Source organism: Cetorhinus maximus, chromosome 9 (assembly GCF_964194155.1).
Source record: "Cetorhinus maximus chromosome 9, sCetMax3.hap1.1, whole genome shotgun sequence".
NCBI lineage: Eukaryota > Metazoa > Chordata > Chondrichthyes > Lamniformes > Cetorhinidae > Cetorhinus > Cetorhinus maximus.
This window is the reverse complement of record NC_135887.1, coordinates 27,787,483-27,806,277: the sequence shown is the minus strand read 5'-3', so window position 1 is coordinate 27,806,277 and position 18,795 is coordinate 27,787,483. Positions and strand designations below refer to the sequence as shown.

Below are 18,795 nucleotides of genomic sequence, written 5' to 3'. Positions count from 1 at the left end.
GGTTCAGAGTAAAGAAGGTATTTATTGATACTAGAAGATACTTGGTGGAGAGTGCTATTGTTTCAGGACATCTAAGCTGGCTCAGACTGAAAGGTTGGCCATAATGTAAAAAGATGAACCAGGATATGTTTTATTGGGACTGCGCTAATATTGCTCATTCTGTGTTCCATAATACTGAAGACCAAAGACCAGCTGCTGGCAACACTAAAACTTATTACAAAGGACAAGGCAATTTCTGAAAGGAAACCTTTTGAGGCTTACAAAAGGCCTAAAATGTTTGTGTGTAATATCTAGAAGTATTAAGAACATAAGAAATAGGAACAGGAGTAGACCATTCGGCCCCTCGAGCCTGCTCCACCATTCAATAAGATCATGGCTGGTCTTGTGTTTCGATTTCCACATTCCCATCTAACCTCAATAACCTTTGATTCCCTTGCCTAACAAGGATCCATCTACCTCTGCCTTAAAAATATTCAATGACCCCCACCTCCACCACCTTCTGAGACTCTAGTGTTGGAATTACTAGCATTTGCTTCTCTAGAGGGTTTCTATACAAGCATCTTTGAAATATGGTTGAATCTTAATGATCATTCTAAAGTTCAGTTGAAATGGTACAGTGGATTTTAAAAGGATAGGTTGGGGGTTGGGGGTGGACAGGCCAGTGACAGAAACAGTAAATGATAAGAGTAAATCATGTATGATGTCTGGGTAGAACATACTTGTTGGGCCGAATGGCTGATTTTCACAATAGACTTTCTTTTAATGCATGTTCGCAGAAATAGAGCACAGGAGTAGGTGAATATTTAAAGAATGTGGGAAATCTGTTAAATACAACCTTATTTTTTGTTGTTAGGGTCTGTCCCAGTTGTGCTCATGAAGAGAGGAACTTTGGATCTTATCCTCACTCCTGGTCTAGATGTTGTAATGTTTGTTGAAGATACAATGGGCTGGATGGACCACCTTCAAACCCATTGGTGGGGGAGGGGGGGTGCTTTGACGGGGGTGGGGTCGGTGGGGGCAGAGCTTTAAATCCAGCCCAATGATTAAAGGTGCTCTGGGGCACCATGGATATCTAGGCTCACACCCTAATCCGCCACAACACCCCATTCTTCATACAAAAGCAAAATACTGGGAATGCTGCTAATGTGAAATAAAAACAGAATGTTGGAAATACTCAACAGGTTAGACCGCATCTGTGGAGAAAGAAACAGAGTTAATGTTTCATATCGATGACCTGTCAACTGAAATGGTTCTGATGAAAGGTCATTGACCTGAAATGTTAACTGTTTCTTTCCCCATAGATGCTGCCTGACCTGCTGAGTATTTCCAGAATTTTCTGTTTTTATCCCATTCTTCAACCCAATGTCAACATTTTACAATAGCAAAGCTGCTTACTGGAAAAAATCATTACACATTTACTGAGGTTTTAAAAGAAAAATTATAAATTTACTTGCAAACTCTTCATGTCTTTCCAGCTTGCTGTTATCGTTATTCCCAACACTGGATTTCACTACAAGTAAACCAGAAAAGTTGTTTCACTGTTTATTTTCCATAATATCAATTAAAAATTAACACAATTAAATAATATATCAAATATCACAGTTGAAACCTAAAATGATAGCAGAGCAGGAAGCCATTTGTCTACTGGGCCTACATAGGCAGCAGCTCTTCAACTGCAGCTACCTGCTTTAACCCTAGTCTCTCTTCTCACGAGAACAGAGAAGGTTAAAAGGAGGTTAGAAAAGAGGTGCTCATAACTTGAAGGGATATTCATGAGTTAATTAGAGCAAATGTGTTTCCATTCATTATTGAGTCACTAATTAGAGTTAGAGTTAACCTGTTTCTCCCTCTTTCATGGATTCATAGAAATATACAGCACAAAAGAGGGCCATTCAACCCAGTGTGCCTGTGCTAGCTCTTTGAAAGATCTGTACAACTAGCCCCATGCCCCCACACCCTGCTCTTTCCCCCAAAGAAAGGATGAGTTTAGGAGTGTCGCTGAAAGAAATACCCGACTGGAAATTGAAACAGGAATGGAAGCAAAATCCAGAAGTGCTTTTGAAAGCAAAGTGGATAAATATTTCAAAGAAGAATGTAGAAAGTTGTGAAGAAAGGTCAGAGGAATAGAATGCTCTTTTAGAAAGAAGGCAATAGGTCAAATGGTCTCCTGTGCTCAAAATTTCTACAACTCTGTAATTTAGCTGATGTGTTTTCTATCAAGGTTACATCAATCCTTCCACGTGAGCTCTCCTACTAATTTTACTGCTTTGCATATTCACATGTAAACACTGGGCCCTGCCTCATTTATATTCCTCAGCACTCTTTTACCTTCTATTTCTTCATATTGCTTCTTTCGCTATATTCCCCCTCACCTTCTCGCCTATTTACCCTGAGTTATGCCTCTATTTTAGCTCCACCAGAACTTACTACCTTAGACTGCTCAAACACCACCATTCTGCCCTATGCTACATTATTAATTCTAATATGAACAACACTTCAGGCTTCAATCTCTCTTTCCAGAATTATCTCCATTCCATTATGTTCATTACCCTGGTACCTGAGAGATGGGGATATATACTGAGAATATGGTAAATCTGATCAAACCAAATATGGTAGAACTGCACCATGGCAACCGTTACCTGAAAGGGAATTGGCAAAAGAACTACAAGTGATTTGAGAGAAAAACAATTAATGCGGTGAGTTGTGATTTGGAATGTGCACTTCTTGAAAGGCCGGTGGAAGTAGATTCAATAATAACTTGCAAAAGGCAGTTGAATAAATATTTGAAAAGGGAAAATTGCAGAGCCATAGGGAAGGAGCAGGGTGAGGGGCATGGGGTGAATTGTATAAATCTTTCAAAGAGCCAGCACAAGCATGGTGGGTTGAATGGCCCTCTTTTGTGCTGCATATTTCTATGATTCTATGAAAGAGGGAGAAACAGGTTAACTTTTCATTTGAACTTCTGATCCAGGGGATGTGCAAGGGGTTCCGTATCTGAATTCCTGATCTGGGGGCATTTAAGGGATTCAGTATCTGAGCTCCTGATAAAAGGTTGCGTAAAGGGTTCAGCATCTAGGCTCCTGGTCCATGGGGTGTGTAGAAGGGATTCAGTATCTGAATTCCTGATCCAGGGGTGGGTATTTGATTCAGAATGACTCTGATGTTTCCTCTCCCCACTGATCCTTCTATGCAATGGCAAGATTGAGAGTGCTTACTCTCCAACACAAAGCCCTTTAACGTTCTCCCTTTCATTGGAACGGTTCAGTGACATTCTCCCTTTCTCAGTCCCTGTCAAAGTTTTATGTGGCTTTCAAGACATCAAGAAAGTAATTTATTGGCACAGCCCACACATTCCTTACCACCTAGAACGAGAAACGTTTGTTCAATCGAAGAATCCAATTTACCCAGAAATCTTCCAGAGTTCTCCAAATGTGGTCTCCACTCAGTAATCTCCCAAGGAAAGATTCTACCACATCACTTCTGACCCCCCAAAATGATCAAGCAAAATAACAGATCATCCATCCATTCCCATTCAGAATTTTTCAGAAGGCAACTAATAATCTAGAGAATTCAGGGCCTGCTGAATACAATCATTAATCAATATACAAGAAAGATATGAACTGAAGATATCTGTACACACCCAATGGGGAAGGTTCAAAATCATATGTTTCCTCTAGTCCTGAAGACAGGACTGTGCAAACTCCATTCAAATCTTCACTGTTCTTATGAGGCCGTTTCCGGTGTTGCCGACACAGCTGTAATGTTATTATAGTTGTTAGCTCTCATAGTCATTTGTTCTAAAGTCACAATGAAGCCTATTTCATAATGATGGGAACATTACTATTCCCATAATGTGATTAACCTCTCAGCTAACCAAAAGAATGGAGCTGAGGAAGAGTAAAAGGAAGTATAAATTCAAAATCAGAGAATCATAGTATATTGCAGCACAAGAAAAGGCCATTCAGCCTATTATGCCTGTGTTGGCTCTGTGGTAGAGCTCTCCAATTAATTTTAGTCTACTCACCTTTGCCTGTAGCCCTGCACACTTTTTTTCCTTCCAGTACAAAGAGCTACAAGGAAGGTACAGCACAGAAACAGGCAATGCAGTCCAACCAGTCCATTTGTGCTCCACTCAAGTTTATTCCCATCCTTTCTCATCTAATTCTATCAGCATAACTGTAGTAATTGAAGGTATAGCCTTTCCTATTGTCTATCAGGAGTCACATGATTGTTCTGGGAGACTCTGACCAATGAGCCCTAAGTGCGGGTAATCCGGGAGGTGGGGATTTTCTTGTTGAGGATCAGGTTCAAGTATGTAGCTTCTGAAAAGCTCTCTGTAATAAAGTTATCTGTGTCTGGTTGAAACCTGTCTGGTACGTCAAGTAATTACATTTGGTGACGAGGGTAAAATAGCTCCAACGCTGCATCTCGCCTTGTGCATGTGAGTACATCAAATCTTAAGAGAAAAGAAAAGAATACTCACCAGTTATGCCACTCTTCGGCAGAATCGACCCTCACGATACGGCTATGGAAGACAGGAGCCAGAATGCAGAGCACCTTGGTTTTTATCTTATGGCAAACAAAATTACAGTGGAGGAGAAGCAGAAAGCAATCCTTTTGAGTGTGTGTTTTAGCAAGACATACAATCTCATCCGCAGTCTGACAGCCCCGAACACGCCCAATTCTAAGTCCTTTAATGAATTAGTAGACCTCGTGAAAACGCATTACCAGCCAAAGCCATCAGTAATAATGCAGAGCTTTAAGTTTAATTCCAGGGTCAAGGCCCGGTTAGAGTCCATCGCAACCTAAATAGCGAAGTTGAAGCAGTTGACAGAGCATTGCAACTTCGGAAACTGATTAGTTTGTGCAGTTCACGACGACGCTATTCAGCTTTGTTTACTCGCAGAAATCAACATCGATTGGAAATAGCACTAGCCATGGAAAGTGCTGCGAGAGACTCATAGGCTTTACAAAACATACAACATGGCGTTGTTTTTCATGTGGGGCAGGGTCCTACTGCCGGGCATGGCACAAAAACCAGAGGCACAGCAGCGAAGCAAGAGGCAATGTCCGCTGTTAGAAAAACAAAAAGGCCTGGTAGAAACATTTCAGCAGTGACTGACAGTGGGGGTGACCACGTAATGGACACCTGCAGATTCAAGGAGGCAGAGTACCATTACTGCCATAAGAAAGGTCACGTAATAAAGCAATGCAGGGAAAAATCAAATCAACTGATAAGGCAGCAAACCAATATGATTGAATTGAATAATACAACAGAACCTGAAGCTGCCGATACCGACATCTATTCTCTGTACAATGTCACAGCGGTAAAAACTGAACCTATTACTGTCGCAATCTATGTTAATGGGAAGCCACTAATAATGGAGGTAGATACTGGAGTCCCAACCACAGTGGTGGGAGCACACATATTTAAATACCTAAATGAAGGTACCAGCCACTGAATCTGGAGCGAACAAAAGCTCAATTGAAGACATACACTGAAGAATCCATGCAGGTAAAGGGCATCATCACAGTACCTGTGTCCTATAGGCAACAGACAGCCCAGCTTCCAGTGATCATAGTAACAGGTGAAGGACCTAGTCATCTGGGCCGAGTCTGGTTACAAAAGAATCAAGCTCAACTGGTCTGATATTTCACTTGAGAACAGGAAGAGTTCCTGAATTGCTAAGGAAATACGACAGTATATTTCATGACAAATTAGGGAAGTTAAAAGGCTTTCATGCAAAAATATATGTGGATTCTCAGGCAACACACTGTTTCTTTATGGCCAGGCCTGTGCCTTATGCCTTAAAGGAGAAGGTGGATGCAGAATTTGCCGGTTAGAAAAGCTGGGCATCATCCAGCCCAATTTTCGGAATGGGCAGCGCCCATAGTTCCAGTGGTGAAGACTGACCAGACTATATACATTCATGGGGACTATAAATTGACCGTGAACAAGGCAGTCAAACTAGATAAATATCCTATCCGAGGATAGGCGACTTATATGCGAAGCTAGCTGGAGGCAAATTCTATACAAAACTGGACATGAGCCAGGCTTACCAACAGTTAGGGCTGGATAGCACGTCTAGAGTGTGCGTAACCATCAACAAGCACAAAGGTTTGTATCAATATACTCATCTAGCCTTTGGAGTATTGTCTGCATGTGCAATCTTCCAAAGGACAATGGAGAGTCTTTTGCAAGGACTTCCCCATGTAGTAGTATACCGAGATGATGTTCTGATCATAGGGCCAACTGAAACCGAACACTTGACCAACCTGGACGAGGTGCTAAGAAGATTCTTGGAAGCCGGTGTACGATTAAAGAAAGAGAAATGTACATTCCAAATGCCAGAAGTTACTTACCTGGGTGACAGGGCAGATGCCATGGGTTTGCATCTGGTAGAAGAGAAAGTTAGAGCAATCAAAGATGCGCCCATTCCGTCTAGTGTAACCGAACTCAAGTCTTTACTTGATCAACTATTATAGCTGCTTCTTGCCAAACTTGTCAACAGTGTTAGCACCAATGCAATTGTTGTTAAAAAAGAATCATCATTGGTCATGAAATTCACAACAGGAAGAAGTCTTTGTGAAAGTTAAGAAGCTATTACATTCATCATGTTTATTGGTACACTACGGCCCATCAAAAGAATTGGTATTAACATGTGATGCATCTCCTTACGGTGTGGGAGCTGTGTTATCACATAGAATGGAAGATGGATCAAAAAGGCCAATTGACTACGTCTCAAGAACCTCTCCGCAGCAGCGAAGGGTTATTCCCAACTAGAAAAGGAAGATTTATCAGTGATATTCAGAGTGAAGAAATTTCACCAGTACCTGCATGAACATTTCACCATTGTGTCGGACCATAATTCAGTGAGGATAAAGCTATTCTGCCAATAGCATCAGCAAGAATTCAACGTTGGGCTTTGATATTATCTGTGTATGAGTATACCTTTATGCACCATTCTGGCTTGCATATTGCAAATGCGGAAGCATTCAGTCATGTCCTGTTACCAGATAGCATTGTACATGCTCCAGTGCCACAAGAAGTTGTGCTTGTACTGGATTTCTTGAATTCTTCGCCTGTGTGTGCAAAACAAATTAGAAATTGGGCGAACAAAGATCCAATTTTGTCGAAACATACAAAATGCAAAATAGGAGTAGTAGACCATTCAGCCCGTCAAGCCTTCTCCGCCATTCAATAAGATCATGGCTGGTCTGTTTGTATTTCCAATTCCACATTCCCATCTACCCGATAACCTTTGATTCCCTTACTTAAAAAGAATCTATCTATCTCTGACTTAAAGATATTCGATGACAACGCCTCCACTGCCTTCTGGGCGGTGTGTTCCAAAGTCGCACAACCATCCAAAAGAAAAAATTTCTCTTCATCTGTCCTAATTTTAAAACAGTGCCCTAGTTCTGGACTCACTCACAACAGGAAACATTTCCGTGCCAACCTTGTCAAGATCGTTCAAGATCTTATATACTTCAATCAAGTCACCCCTCACTCTTCTAAACTCCAGTGGAAACAATCCCAGTCTGTCCAACCTTTCCTCATAAGACAACCCGCTCATTCCAGGTATCAATCTAGTAAACCTCCTCTGAACCACTTCCAATGCATTTACATCCTTCCTTAAATAAGGAGACCAAAACCGCACACAGTATTCAAGATGCAGTCTCACCAATGCCATGCATAATTGAAGCATAACATCCTTATTTTTACGTTCAATTCCTCTCGGAATAAAGGATAGCATTTTAGCATTCCATTAGCTTTCTTAATTACTTGTTGTACCTGCATACTAACTTTTTGTGACTCATGCACTAAGACACCTAAATCCCTCTGCATCTCAGAATTCTGCAGTCATTCTCCGTTTAAGTGATACTCTGCTTTTTTATTCTTCAGGCCAAAGTTCACTCTACCTGCAAATGAAACATCTGTAATTCATGTACCAGCACACCCAGATGCCACAATAAAGCAAAGTTCTACAATCTCTCTCCAATTAAATATGCTGCTTTTCTATTCTTCCTGCTAAAGTGGACAAGTGCATATTTTCCCACATTATACTCCATCTCCAAATTTTGCCCACTCACTTAACTTTTTTTTCCATTTATTCATGGGATATGGGCATCGCAATATTTATTGCCCATCCACAATTGGGGCATTTTAACAGTTAACCATAAGAACATAAGAACTAGGAGCATGAGTAGGCAATTCAGCCCCTCGAGCCTGCCCCGCCATTCAATATGATCATGGCTGATTTCACTTTGGCCTCAACTCCAATTTCCCACCCTCTCCCCATAACCTTTCAACCTGTTACTAATTAAAAATCTGTCTATCTCCTCCTTAAATTTATTCAGCGTCCCGGCATCCACTGCACTCTGAGGTAGTGAATTCCACAGATTCACGACCCTTTGAGAAAAATAATTCCTCTTCATCTCTGATTTAAATCTACCACCCCTTAGCCTAAAACTATGGCCTCTCATTCTAGAATGTCCCACAAGGGGAAACATCCACTCCACGTCTACTTTGTCTATCCCCTTTAGAATCTCATGTACCTCAATTAGATCTCCTCTCATTCTTCTAAACTCTAGCGAGTATAGGCCTAAACTGCTCAATCTCTCCTCATAAGACAAGCCCCGCATCTCTGGAATCAATCTAGTGAACCTCCTCTGAACCGCCTCCAGTGCAACTACATCCTTCCTCAAGTAAGGGGACCAAAACTGTGCACAGTACTCCAGGTGCAGTCTCACCAATGCCTTGTACAGTTGCAACAACACTTCCCTATTTTTATACTCTATTCCTTTAGCAATAAATGCCAAAATGCTATTTGCCTTCCTTATTACCTGCTGTACCTGCATACTAGCTTTCAGCAATTCATGCACGAGGACACCCAGATCCCTCCATTTAAATAATAATCTGGTAAGGATGGCAGATTTCTTTCCCTAAAGGAAGGGCATTAGTGAATCAGATGGGTTTTCACAACAATCAGCAATGGTTTCATGGTCACCATCAGGCTTTTAATTTCAGACTTCATTAGATTCAAATATCGCTATCTACCCTGGTGGGATTTGAACCCAGATCCCCACCCTGAGTTGCTGGAATACTAGTCCAGTGACAATACCACTATGCCACCACCTCCCTTTGCAGATTCCTTGTTCCTATGTTCCTTTGCAGACTCCTTATGTCTTCTTCACAACTTACTTTTATACCTACCTTTGTGTCATCAGCAAATTTAGCAGCCATACATTTGGTCACTCCATCAGTCGTTGATATAAATTGTAAATAGTTGAGAACCCAGCACTGATCTCGACAGGTTTAGATCGCCTCACTGTTCTTAAATTAATAGATTAGCTGCTACTAGCAGTTTTGCCCACTTCTATGTATGTAACAACTTGCATTTATATGCAATTCGCAGACCTTGTATTGCAAGGGTGGTCAAATTCACCTGTACCTGAAGAGATGAGATTATTCCATGCCCAAAAAAGTTAATTTGGCGCTATGGATCTTCTTGTGGGGATCGAGAGTTGTGTCCCTTCGCAACGAAGAGAACCACTCTTGACAGAAGTGCTCATCCAGGCATATCAAAGATGAAAAAGCTTGTGCAAAGCTATGTCTGGTGGCCAGACATTGACAGTGACATTGAAAGCATGGTCAAGCACTGTCTCCACTGTCAGCAACAAGGGAAGTCGCCTGTTTCAGCTCCATTGCATCCATGGGAGTGGCCCGGTCAACCCTTAGTCAGGCAACATATTGATTACGTTGGACCATTCTTAGCTACCATGTTTTTATTGATCATAGATGTGCATTCTAAACGGATGGATGTGTATGAAGTCAGATCACCGACATCGGGCACAACTATCGAAAAGCTGCGTCAATATTTTAGTATACATGGGCTACCGGAAGTTGTTATTTATTATAACGGTAGTCTTTACCAGAACAATGTTTCAGAGATTCATGATTTTAAATCGAATCAGACATATTAAAACAGCACCAAATCATTCTTCATCAAGTGGCTTAGCTGAAAGAGTTGTGCAAACTTTCAAATCTGGAATGACGAGGTTATCCAAAGGTACTCCAGAAACTCGACTTTCCCACTTTCTTCTCAATTATTGTACGACGCCTCATGCAACTACGGGTTCAACGCCTTATGAATTATTGATGAAATGCCACCTACGTACAAAGTTAAGTCTGGTGTATCCAAACTTAGAGGGAAAAGTAGAGAAGAATCAGAGTAATCAAAAATTGAATCGCCATATTCATAGCAAAGCTCGAAGATTCACTGTAGGAGACACAGTTTTTGTGCAGAATTTTGAAAGTGGACCTTGTTGTGTTCCTGGTACAATTGTCTCAGAAATTGGTCCTTTGTCCTTCAAGGTACAAGTGGAAGATTGAATTGTTCAAAAACATGTGGATCATCTTAGGAATAGAGATACATTCCAATGACCAGCTATTCCCCCTCTGATTAACATCGAACCATCAGCCCCTGAGGCGACAGATTGACCTAGAATAAACATGCCTGATGTCTCTGAAGAGTTGCCTAACCCTAAACTGCCACTTTCTAATGATGTATCTGGTGCTGCAGTTCCTCAAGTGGTAGAGCTACATCACTCTAACTGAATAAAGAAACAACCTCAGAGATTTGATCTGTAATCACCTGACTTGTATATATGTATATGTTGTAGGTTATTCAAATGTTCTCTGTAAATCGAAACTGTAAAAAAAAAATAAAGGGGGAGGAAATGTACTAATTGAAATTATAGCCTCTCCTACTATCTATCAGGGGTCACGTGATTGTTCTTGGAGGCTCTGACCAATAAGCACAGGTAATCCAGGGGATGCAGGACTTTTCTTGTCAAGGACCTGGTTCAAGTATGTAGCATCTGAAAAGCGCTCTGTGATAAAGTTATCTGTTTCTGGTTGAAACCTGTCCGGTATGTCTTCATTATGATAACCCGCTTTTCCTTTCTCCCTCAGCTGTTTATCTAGCTTCTGCTTAAATGCATCTATGCTATTTGCCTCAACTATTTCCTCTGCTAGAGACTTCCACATTTCATCAAAAGTTTCTCCTGAATTCCCTATTTAATTTCTTGGTGACTATATTATATTGATGACCTCTAGTTTTGCTTTTTCCTACAAGTGAAAACGCTCTCTTTCTATTTATTCTGTTAAAACCTTTCACAATGTTAAAATTTCTACTAGGCCACCCCTCAACCTTCGCTTCTTCAGAAGAAAAGAAACCCAGCCTATTCATCTTTTCCTGATTAGCATGATCTAGCATTTCTAGCGTTATACTTGTAAATCCGCCATGTATTCTCGCCAGTGCCTCTATCACTTTTTCATAATATGATGATAGCACTCCAAGTGCAGTCTAACCAAGGTTCTTTACAGGTTTAGCACATCTTCTCCACTTTTCAGTTCTATTCCCCAAGAAATAAATCGCACTGCTTGGCTTGCTTTTTTTAATGGCCTTATTAACCTTTATCACTACTTTTAATGATTTGTGTAATTGTAATCCTGGGTCCCTTTGCTCCTCCTCTGCCCCATTTAGACTCTTAGGCTGGAATCTTACCAGCCCCTTGGTGACGGACTAGGGAGCACTGGGAGGCATGCCCAATGTCTTCCTGCCACCATGCCATTTTTCCAGTGGCAGGAAAGCTGGCAGACAGGCCACACATCAGGAAGCCAATTGAGCCACTTATGAGACCAATTAAGGATCTCTTCCCACCTCCACGGGCATATGACAAGTTGAGGGAGGCCTCTGCGGCATGGGGAGACCATCCAGTGAAACCTAGCAACCTGTCAGTAGGCTCTGAAGGCCCTTCTTTTTGGACACTCCCTGGCCTATGGAGGGCCCCCCCACCCCGGCAGCAATGATACTGCCTGCCTCAGCGTCTTCCAAACCCACCCTGCCCCAATCACCATGGCCTGCCTGCTGTGCCCTGGCATTCCCAGATAATACTTACTTGTGTTCAAGGGTGCCTAGCCATCAATGCGCCCACATTGTTCAGCTTCAGCATCAGAACTGGTTGCCGCTAGCAGTGGTGCTGCTGAACTGCAGTGGGCCACTATTTGTAATAGGGGCGGCATGCCTGGCGGTGGTCAGTTAACTGATCATCACCAGGAAGATGCCTCTCTGGGTGCTGCTGCCAACCTAAGCAGGAGACACCAGCCCCTGTGGTGGGACTTCAGCTTCTAGGATAAAATCCAGCTCTTACTTTCCAAAGTAATATACGTAATTACCTATACGTAATATCTCACACTTATCTGTGTTGAAATTCATTTGTTAATTATATCCCATTTTTCAAGTTATTAATATATTCTGTCATAGTCCTCCTCAGTATTGACCATGACTCCCAGCCAATTTGGTGTCTTCTGTAAATTTAGAATTTTTTTGATTCTGAAGTTTAAATTGTTAATATAAATGGAGAATAACAGTGGTACCGGTACTGATCCATGTGAGACTCCACTTTCTACCTTCTGCCACTCAGTATAGCTACCTTTTACCCCACCCTCTGCTTTCTGTCTTTCCTATAGCTAGCTATCTGCTCTACTGCTTCTCTATTATATGTCACCTTATCAAAGGCCTTTTTGAAATCTAGATATAAAATATATACATTAACCGGATCAACTTTCTCTGTTACCTTTTCAAAGAATTCAATGAGGTTGGTCAAGCAAGACTTTTCTTTCTGAAATCCAAGTTAAATCTCCATTCTTTATTAGGTTTCTATTTTCCCCTTTATTAGGGATTATATTACTTTTCCTACCACCAATGTTAAGCTATAATTCTGTGGAGATGTTCTCTCTCCCTTCTCAAGTATACGAATAACTTCAGCCATCCATCAATCCTTGGCACTACACCTATTCCTAACAAATTATTAAATCTGTGCAATAGTGTCTCTGCTATCTCTAAATTCTTTTCAAATTTGCATATATAAGCTGTTATCTTATTTAATATTTCTTCTCTCTTTCTTGTAATTGCAGTATACATTACCAATCTCATCTTCTGATGCCACTTTCACCAATTTCATTTCACTGGTAGATACTAAAGCAAATAATTATCTAATATTTCTACGATTTCACTATCTCTGCCCGTGATATAATCCTGTCAGCCCTTTAGTGGTCCTATTCCCATCCCAACCTTCCTTTTGTATTTATGTGCCTGCAGAATATTTTACTGTTTTGCTTTATGTTCTTTGATAAATTTATTTCATAATACCCCATTTTCCTATTTGTTTTTTTTTTACTTCTCTCCTAATCTCTTTGTACTTTACCTTGTCATGCTGTCATCTGCTGTTGATGTACTTAGCACATACCACTTTCCTTACTTATGTCTTTTCCCGTTATGTCTTTCTTCAACCATGGTGTCTCATTAGTATTTAGTTTGTTCTTGTTTTTTCACGGAATATATTTTTTCTGTATTCTGTTTAATATAGTTTTAAATGATTCCCATTGCTGTTCTACATTATTGTTTGCCAATTTGAACAGTTGAATAACCCACAACATATACAGGTATACAAGTCAGGTGATTACAGATCGCGTCTCTGAGGTGGTTTCTTTATTCGTTCAGGGAGTGGCGTAGCTCTACCACTTGCGGTTCTTCCACTGGATCAACATGATCAGGAATTGCAGCATCAGGTATATCATTAGAAAGTGGCAGTTCAGGGTTAGGCAACTCTACAGACACATCAAGTATGTGTATTCTAGGTGGATCTGTCACCTCAGGGATTAATGGTTCAACATTAATCACAGGTGGAATAGCTGGTTGTTGGAATGTCTCTCTATTCCTAAGATGATCCACATGTTTGTTTTCGAACAATTTGGTCTTCCACTTCCACCTGGAAGAACAAGGGACCACTTTCTCAGACAACTGTGCCAGGAACCCAACAAGGTCCACTTCCAAAATTCTGCATCTCCTACAGTAAACCTTCAAGCTTTGCTATGAACATGGTGATTCAATTTTTAATTACTCTGATTCTTCTCTACCTTCCCCTCTAAGTGGATACACCAGACATAACCTTGTACTTAGGTGGCGTTTCATCAATAATTCAGATGGCATTGAACCCGGTTGATTATGGTGTCATACGATAATTGAGAAGAAAATAGGAAAGTCAAGTTTCTAGATAACCTTCGGATAACCTCTTCATTCCAGATTTGAAAGTTTGCACAGCTCTTTCAGCTAAACCATTTAGGAGGGATGATATGATGCTATTTTAATATGTCTGATTCCATTTAAACTTATGAATCTCTGTACTGGTAAAGACTGTATCGTTATCCGAAACTATGACTTCCGGTAGGCCATTTATAATAAAACATTGACTCAACTTTTCGATAGTTTCGCTCAATGTCGGTGATGTGACATCATACACATCTATCCATTTAGAATGCGCATCTATGATCAATAAAAACATGATAGCTAAGAATGGTCCTACATAATCAATGTGTAGTCTAACCCAGGGTCGACCAGACCACGCCCACAGAGGCAGTGGAACTGAAACAGGCAAATTCTGTTGTTGCTGACAATGGAGACAGTGCTTGACCATGCTTTCAATGTCACTGTCAATGCCTGGCCACCGGGCATAGCTTCACACAAGCATTTTCATCTTTGATATGCCTGGATGCGCACTGTGAAGCTCTGTCAAGAGTGGTTCTCTTCATTGCGAAAGGACACAACTCTTGATCCCCACAAGAAGATTCCATCCTGACAACTTAACTCTGTTTTTCGGACATGGAATGGTCTCATCTCTTCAGACACTGGTGAATTTGACCACCCTTGCAATACAAGGTCTCAGACTTTAGATAAAATTTTATCTCTGTTCGTCCAATTCCTAATTTACTTTGCGCACACAGGCGAAGAATCTAAAAAAATCAGTGCAAGCATAACTTCTTGTGGCACTGGAGCATGTACAATGCTATCTGGTAACAGGAGACGACTGAGTGCATCTGTATTTGCAATATGCAAGCCAGGACAGTACAAAAAGGTATACTCATATGCAGATAATATCAAAGCACAATGTTGAATTCTTGCTGATGCTATTGGTGGAATGGCTTTATCCGCACTGAATAAACCCATTAATGGTTTAAGGTCTGACACAATGGTGAAATATCGTCCATGCAGTGGAATTTCTTCACTCTAAATGTCACTGATAAACCTTCCTTTTCTAGTTGGGAATAACCCTTTTCGGCTGCAGAGTGTTCTGGAGACATAGCCAATTGGCCTTACTGATCTGATTTCTGTCTTTTCCTCTTTTGCTTTGAGTTTTGTCTCGTCCTTCATTTTGATTTCACAGTCGGCCAAATTTCTTTCTAGTGAAATCTTAATTTGGTTCAGTTTGGTAGTTGAGTTGCCCATAGCTTCATTATCCATTCACATTTTGAAAAGTTCCATGACTTTTACTTTTAATGCCTCTTTTGCTTCATACAGCTGATTCTTCAGCTCTTCAACCTCTTTCCTGTACCTCTTGGAATACTGAACATTGTTGAGGTCTTCTCTGCCAACTGTTTCTTCAGGTTGTTCGGAGAGGCACTCATTTCATTTTGTTTCTCCATATGATTTTACAGAGGAACCAACACTGACCTGAGGGATCCTTACATCATGTGAGGGTCCTTCAATTCTCCTAACTCGTCCCGAAATACACTGTCATATTCCCTTAGCAGTTCAGGAGCTCCTCCTGTTCTCAAGTGAAATATTTCAAACCAGTTGAGCTTAATTCTTTGTAACCAGTCTCAGTCCAGAAGACTAGGTCCTTCACCTGTCCCTCTGATCACTGGAAGCTGGGCTGTCTGTTGCCTATAGATTGCAGGTACTGTGGCGATGCCCTTTACCTGTATAGATTGCCCAGTGTATGTCTTCAACTGAGCTTTTGCTCGCTCCAGATTCAGTGGCTGGGTACCTTCATTTAGGTATTTAAATATGTGCTCTCCCACCACTGTGGTTGGGACTCCAGTATCTATCTCTTAAATTAGTGGCTTCCCATTAACTTGGATTGTGACAGTAATAGGTTCGTTTTTTACTGCTGTGACATTGTACAGAGAACAGATGTTGGCATCGGCAGCTTCAGATTCTATTATATTATTCACTTCAATCATTTTGGTCTGCTGCCTTATGGGCTATTTCGATTTTGCCCTGCATTGTTTTATTACGTGGTCTTTCTTATGGCAGTAATGGCACTCTGCCTACTTGGATCTGCAGGTGTCCAGCACGTGATCACCCCCACATCTATAACAGATTAACCTTGGAGTCACTGCTGAAATGCTTCCACTAGGCCTTTTCGCTTATTAGTAGCGGAGATTATCACTTGCTTCGCTGCTGTGGCTCTGGTTTTCGAGCCATACCTGGTGGTAGGCTGCTGCCCCACATGAAGAACAATGCCATGTTGTACATTTTGTAAAGCCTGCAAGTCTCCCACAGCACTCCATGGCACGCTTCAAATCGATGTTGACTTCTGCGAGTAAATGGCGCTGAATGGCATCGTCGTGACTTCCACAAACTAATCGGTCCTGCAACATATCATTGAGTGTGTCTCCGAAGTCGCATTGCTCAGTCAACTTCTTCAATTTCGCTGTATAGGTTGCAATGGACTCTCCAGGGGCCCTTACTCTGGAGTTAAACTTAAACCTCTGCATAATTACAGATGGCTTCGGCTGGTAATGTGTCTTCAGGAGTTCTACTAATTCGTTAAAAGACTTAGAATTGGGCGCGTTCGGGGCCGTCAGGCTGTGGATGAGATTGTATGTCTTGCTAAAACATACACTCAAAAGGATTGCTTTCTGCTTCTCCTCCCCGAAAATGTCGTTCACCACGAGATAAAAACCAAGACACTCTACGTACTGGCTCCAGTCTTCCATAGTTGTGTCATAAGGATCAATTCTGCCAAAGAGTGGCATGACTGGTGAGTAGTCGTTTCTTTTGTTTTAAGATCTGATGTACTCACATTCACAAGGCGAGGTGCAGTGTTGGAGCTATTTTACCCTCATCACCAAATGTAATGACTTGATGTACCAGACAGGTTTCTACTTGAAACAGATAACTTAATTACAGAGAGCTTCTCAGAAGCTGCATGTTTGAACCAGGTCTTCGACCAGAAAGCCATGCCCTCCTCAGATTACCTGCATTTAGGGCTCATTGGTCGGAATCTCCAAGAACAACCACGTGATCCCGATAGTCAGTAGGAAAGGCTATACAATTACTATGGGAAGAATTTTCCAGTCGGCAAGCGGGGGTTGGGGCACGCTCACCAACGCGTAAAATGACGCATGGTGAACAGCCAACTCGGCTGCGCGCCCGCCGAATGTCAAAAGTGATTAAGAATGCTGCCCGTCCAACCTTAAGGTTGACGGGCAGGCAAAGGGCCCAGGCGGCCTTCACATTTTTCAGGAAACCTCATCCACGGGCAGGATGAGGTTTCATGAAGGGTTTATTAATTAAATTAAAAATTTTGAAAAAATTCTTTGACGTGTCCCAGCTCATGTGACACTGTCACATGAGGGGACATGTCTTAAAATATTATCTTTTCTTTATTTAAATGTTTAAATCATAAACTAATCTCCCTGAGGCACCTCAGGCCCCGAATCAGGGAACCACCCCCACACGCACAGGGAGCGCTCAGCGCTTCTGGGCGCGCGTCTCGCTGGACGGGCCTTAATTGGCCCGCCCACGTAAAATGGCGGCACGGCCCCAATCGGGGGCGCAGATCTGGTTGGCACCCACCCCTGCCCGCCCCCGCATAACCCCCACCAATGGGGGAAATTTCTGCCCTATATTTCCCCAGTTTAAAAAACAAGTATTCACCACAACATATTCTATCTCTTATTTCTGTCTCTTAATCAATTTTGCATCCATGCTACCACAGTCCGTTTAATCCCATGGGCTTTAAGTTATGAACTACTTTATTATTTACCAAGAATTGTGAGTGTGGTAAGTTGGCAGCCATGGCAAAGCCGGGCCTGATACGTGACTTCTTATCTTCTGAAAAACAGAAAACAAGAGACTGTTATTTCACACAATAAACATGCACAAACGAGGTGGACATTATTCTATCCTTTCCAACTGCTGTTCATGGGTTCGTTTATTGTTGTTTATCTTGAAGTCTGTCACTTCTGCAAAACCAGAAGAGGAGTGCAGTGTCATATTGTCCTGGGCTTTATAGCTTCAGAGGGTGGCACTTTTTAAAATTAGAGTTTTCTTGCTGAGGTTCACCAAAAATATTTTGAGTAAAAGTAGCCCTCAAACATCAAGTCCAATCCTCTAACAGTTAAATCAGTCAGTCAGATCTGGGACAGGCTAAGGTCATAGTCCAAAGTTTCTTACAGGTATTGGATAGGCATCAACAATTTAATTATGCCAGATGCCTTGCTTGTTAATAGATCAGTTAGTAAGAACTGACCATGCTTTAGTGAGAAAGTTCAGATAAATTTCATCCGCCCGTGGTACTGAAACTCTACCGGTCAAAGGCACAAAAGACCATGGTTTCCCATCCCATGTCACCATATTCTAGTCTGTCTCCACTGAAGTCCATCTCATAGTTCTCTTGATAATTAATAAACCTGGAATTGAAAGCTTGTCTCAGTAATGCTGACCATGAAACGATCATCAATTGTCATAAAAACCCATCTGGTTCAATATTGTCCTTTAGGGAAGGAAATCTGCTGTCCGTACCTGGTCTAGCCTACATGTGACTCCAGGCTCATACAATGTTGTTCACTCTTAACTGCCTTCTGAAATGGCCTGGCACACCACTTAGTTCAAGGGCAATTAGAGATGGGTGACAAATGCTGGTCTTGCCAGTGATGCC

General features: G+C 41.6%; 1 protein-coding gene across 1 annotated transcript in view; it reads right to left on the bottom strand.

Annotated features, from left to right (window-relative positions):
• Positions 1-18,795, bottom strand: part of LOC144684520 (integrin alpha-E-like) — a 324,928-nt gene that overhangs the window by 255,265 nt on the left and 50,868 nt on the right. The window contains exons 4-6 of the mRNA XM_078548383.1: positions 17,902-17,969; positions 3,641-3,755; positions 1,451-1,510 (exon numbers count right to left, since the gene is read on the bottom strand). Of these exons, the coding sequence (XP_078404509.1) occupies positions 1,451-1,510; positions 3,641-3,755; positions 17,902-17,969 (243 nt within the window). The remainder of the gene's footprint in view (positions 1-1,450; positions 1,511-3,640; positions 3,756-17,901; positions 17,970-18,795) is intronic.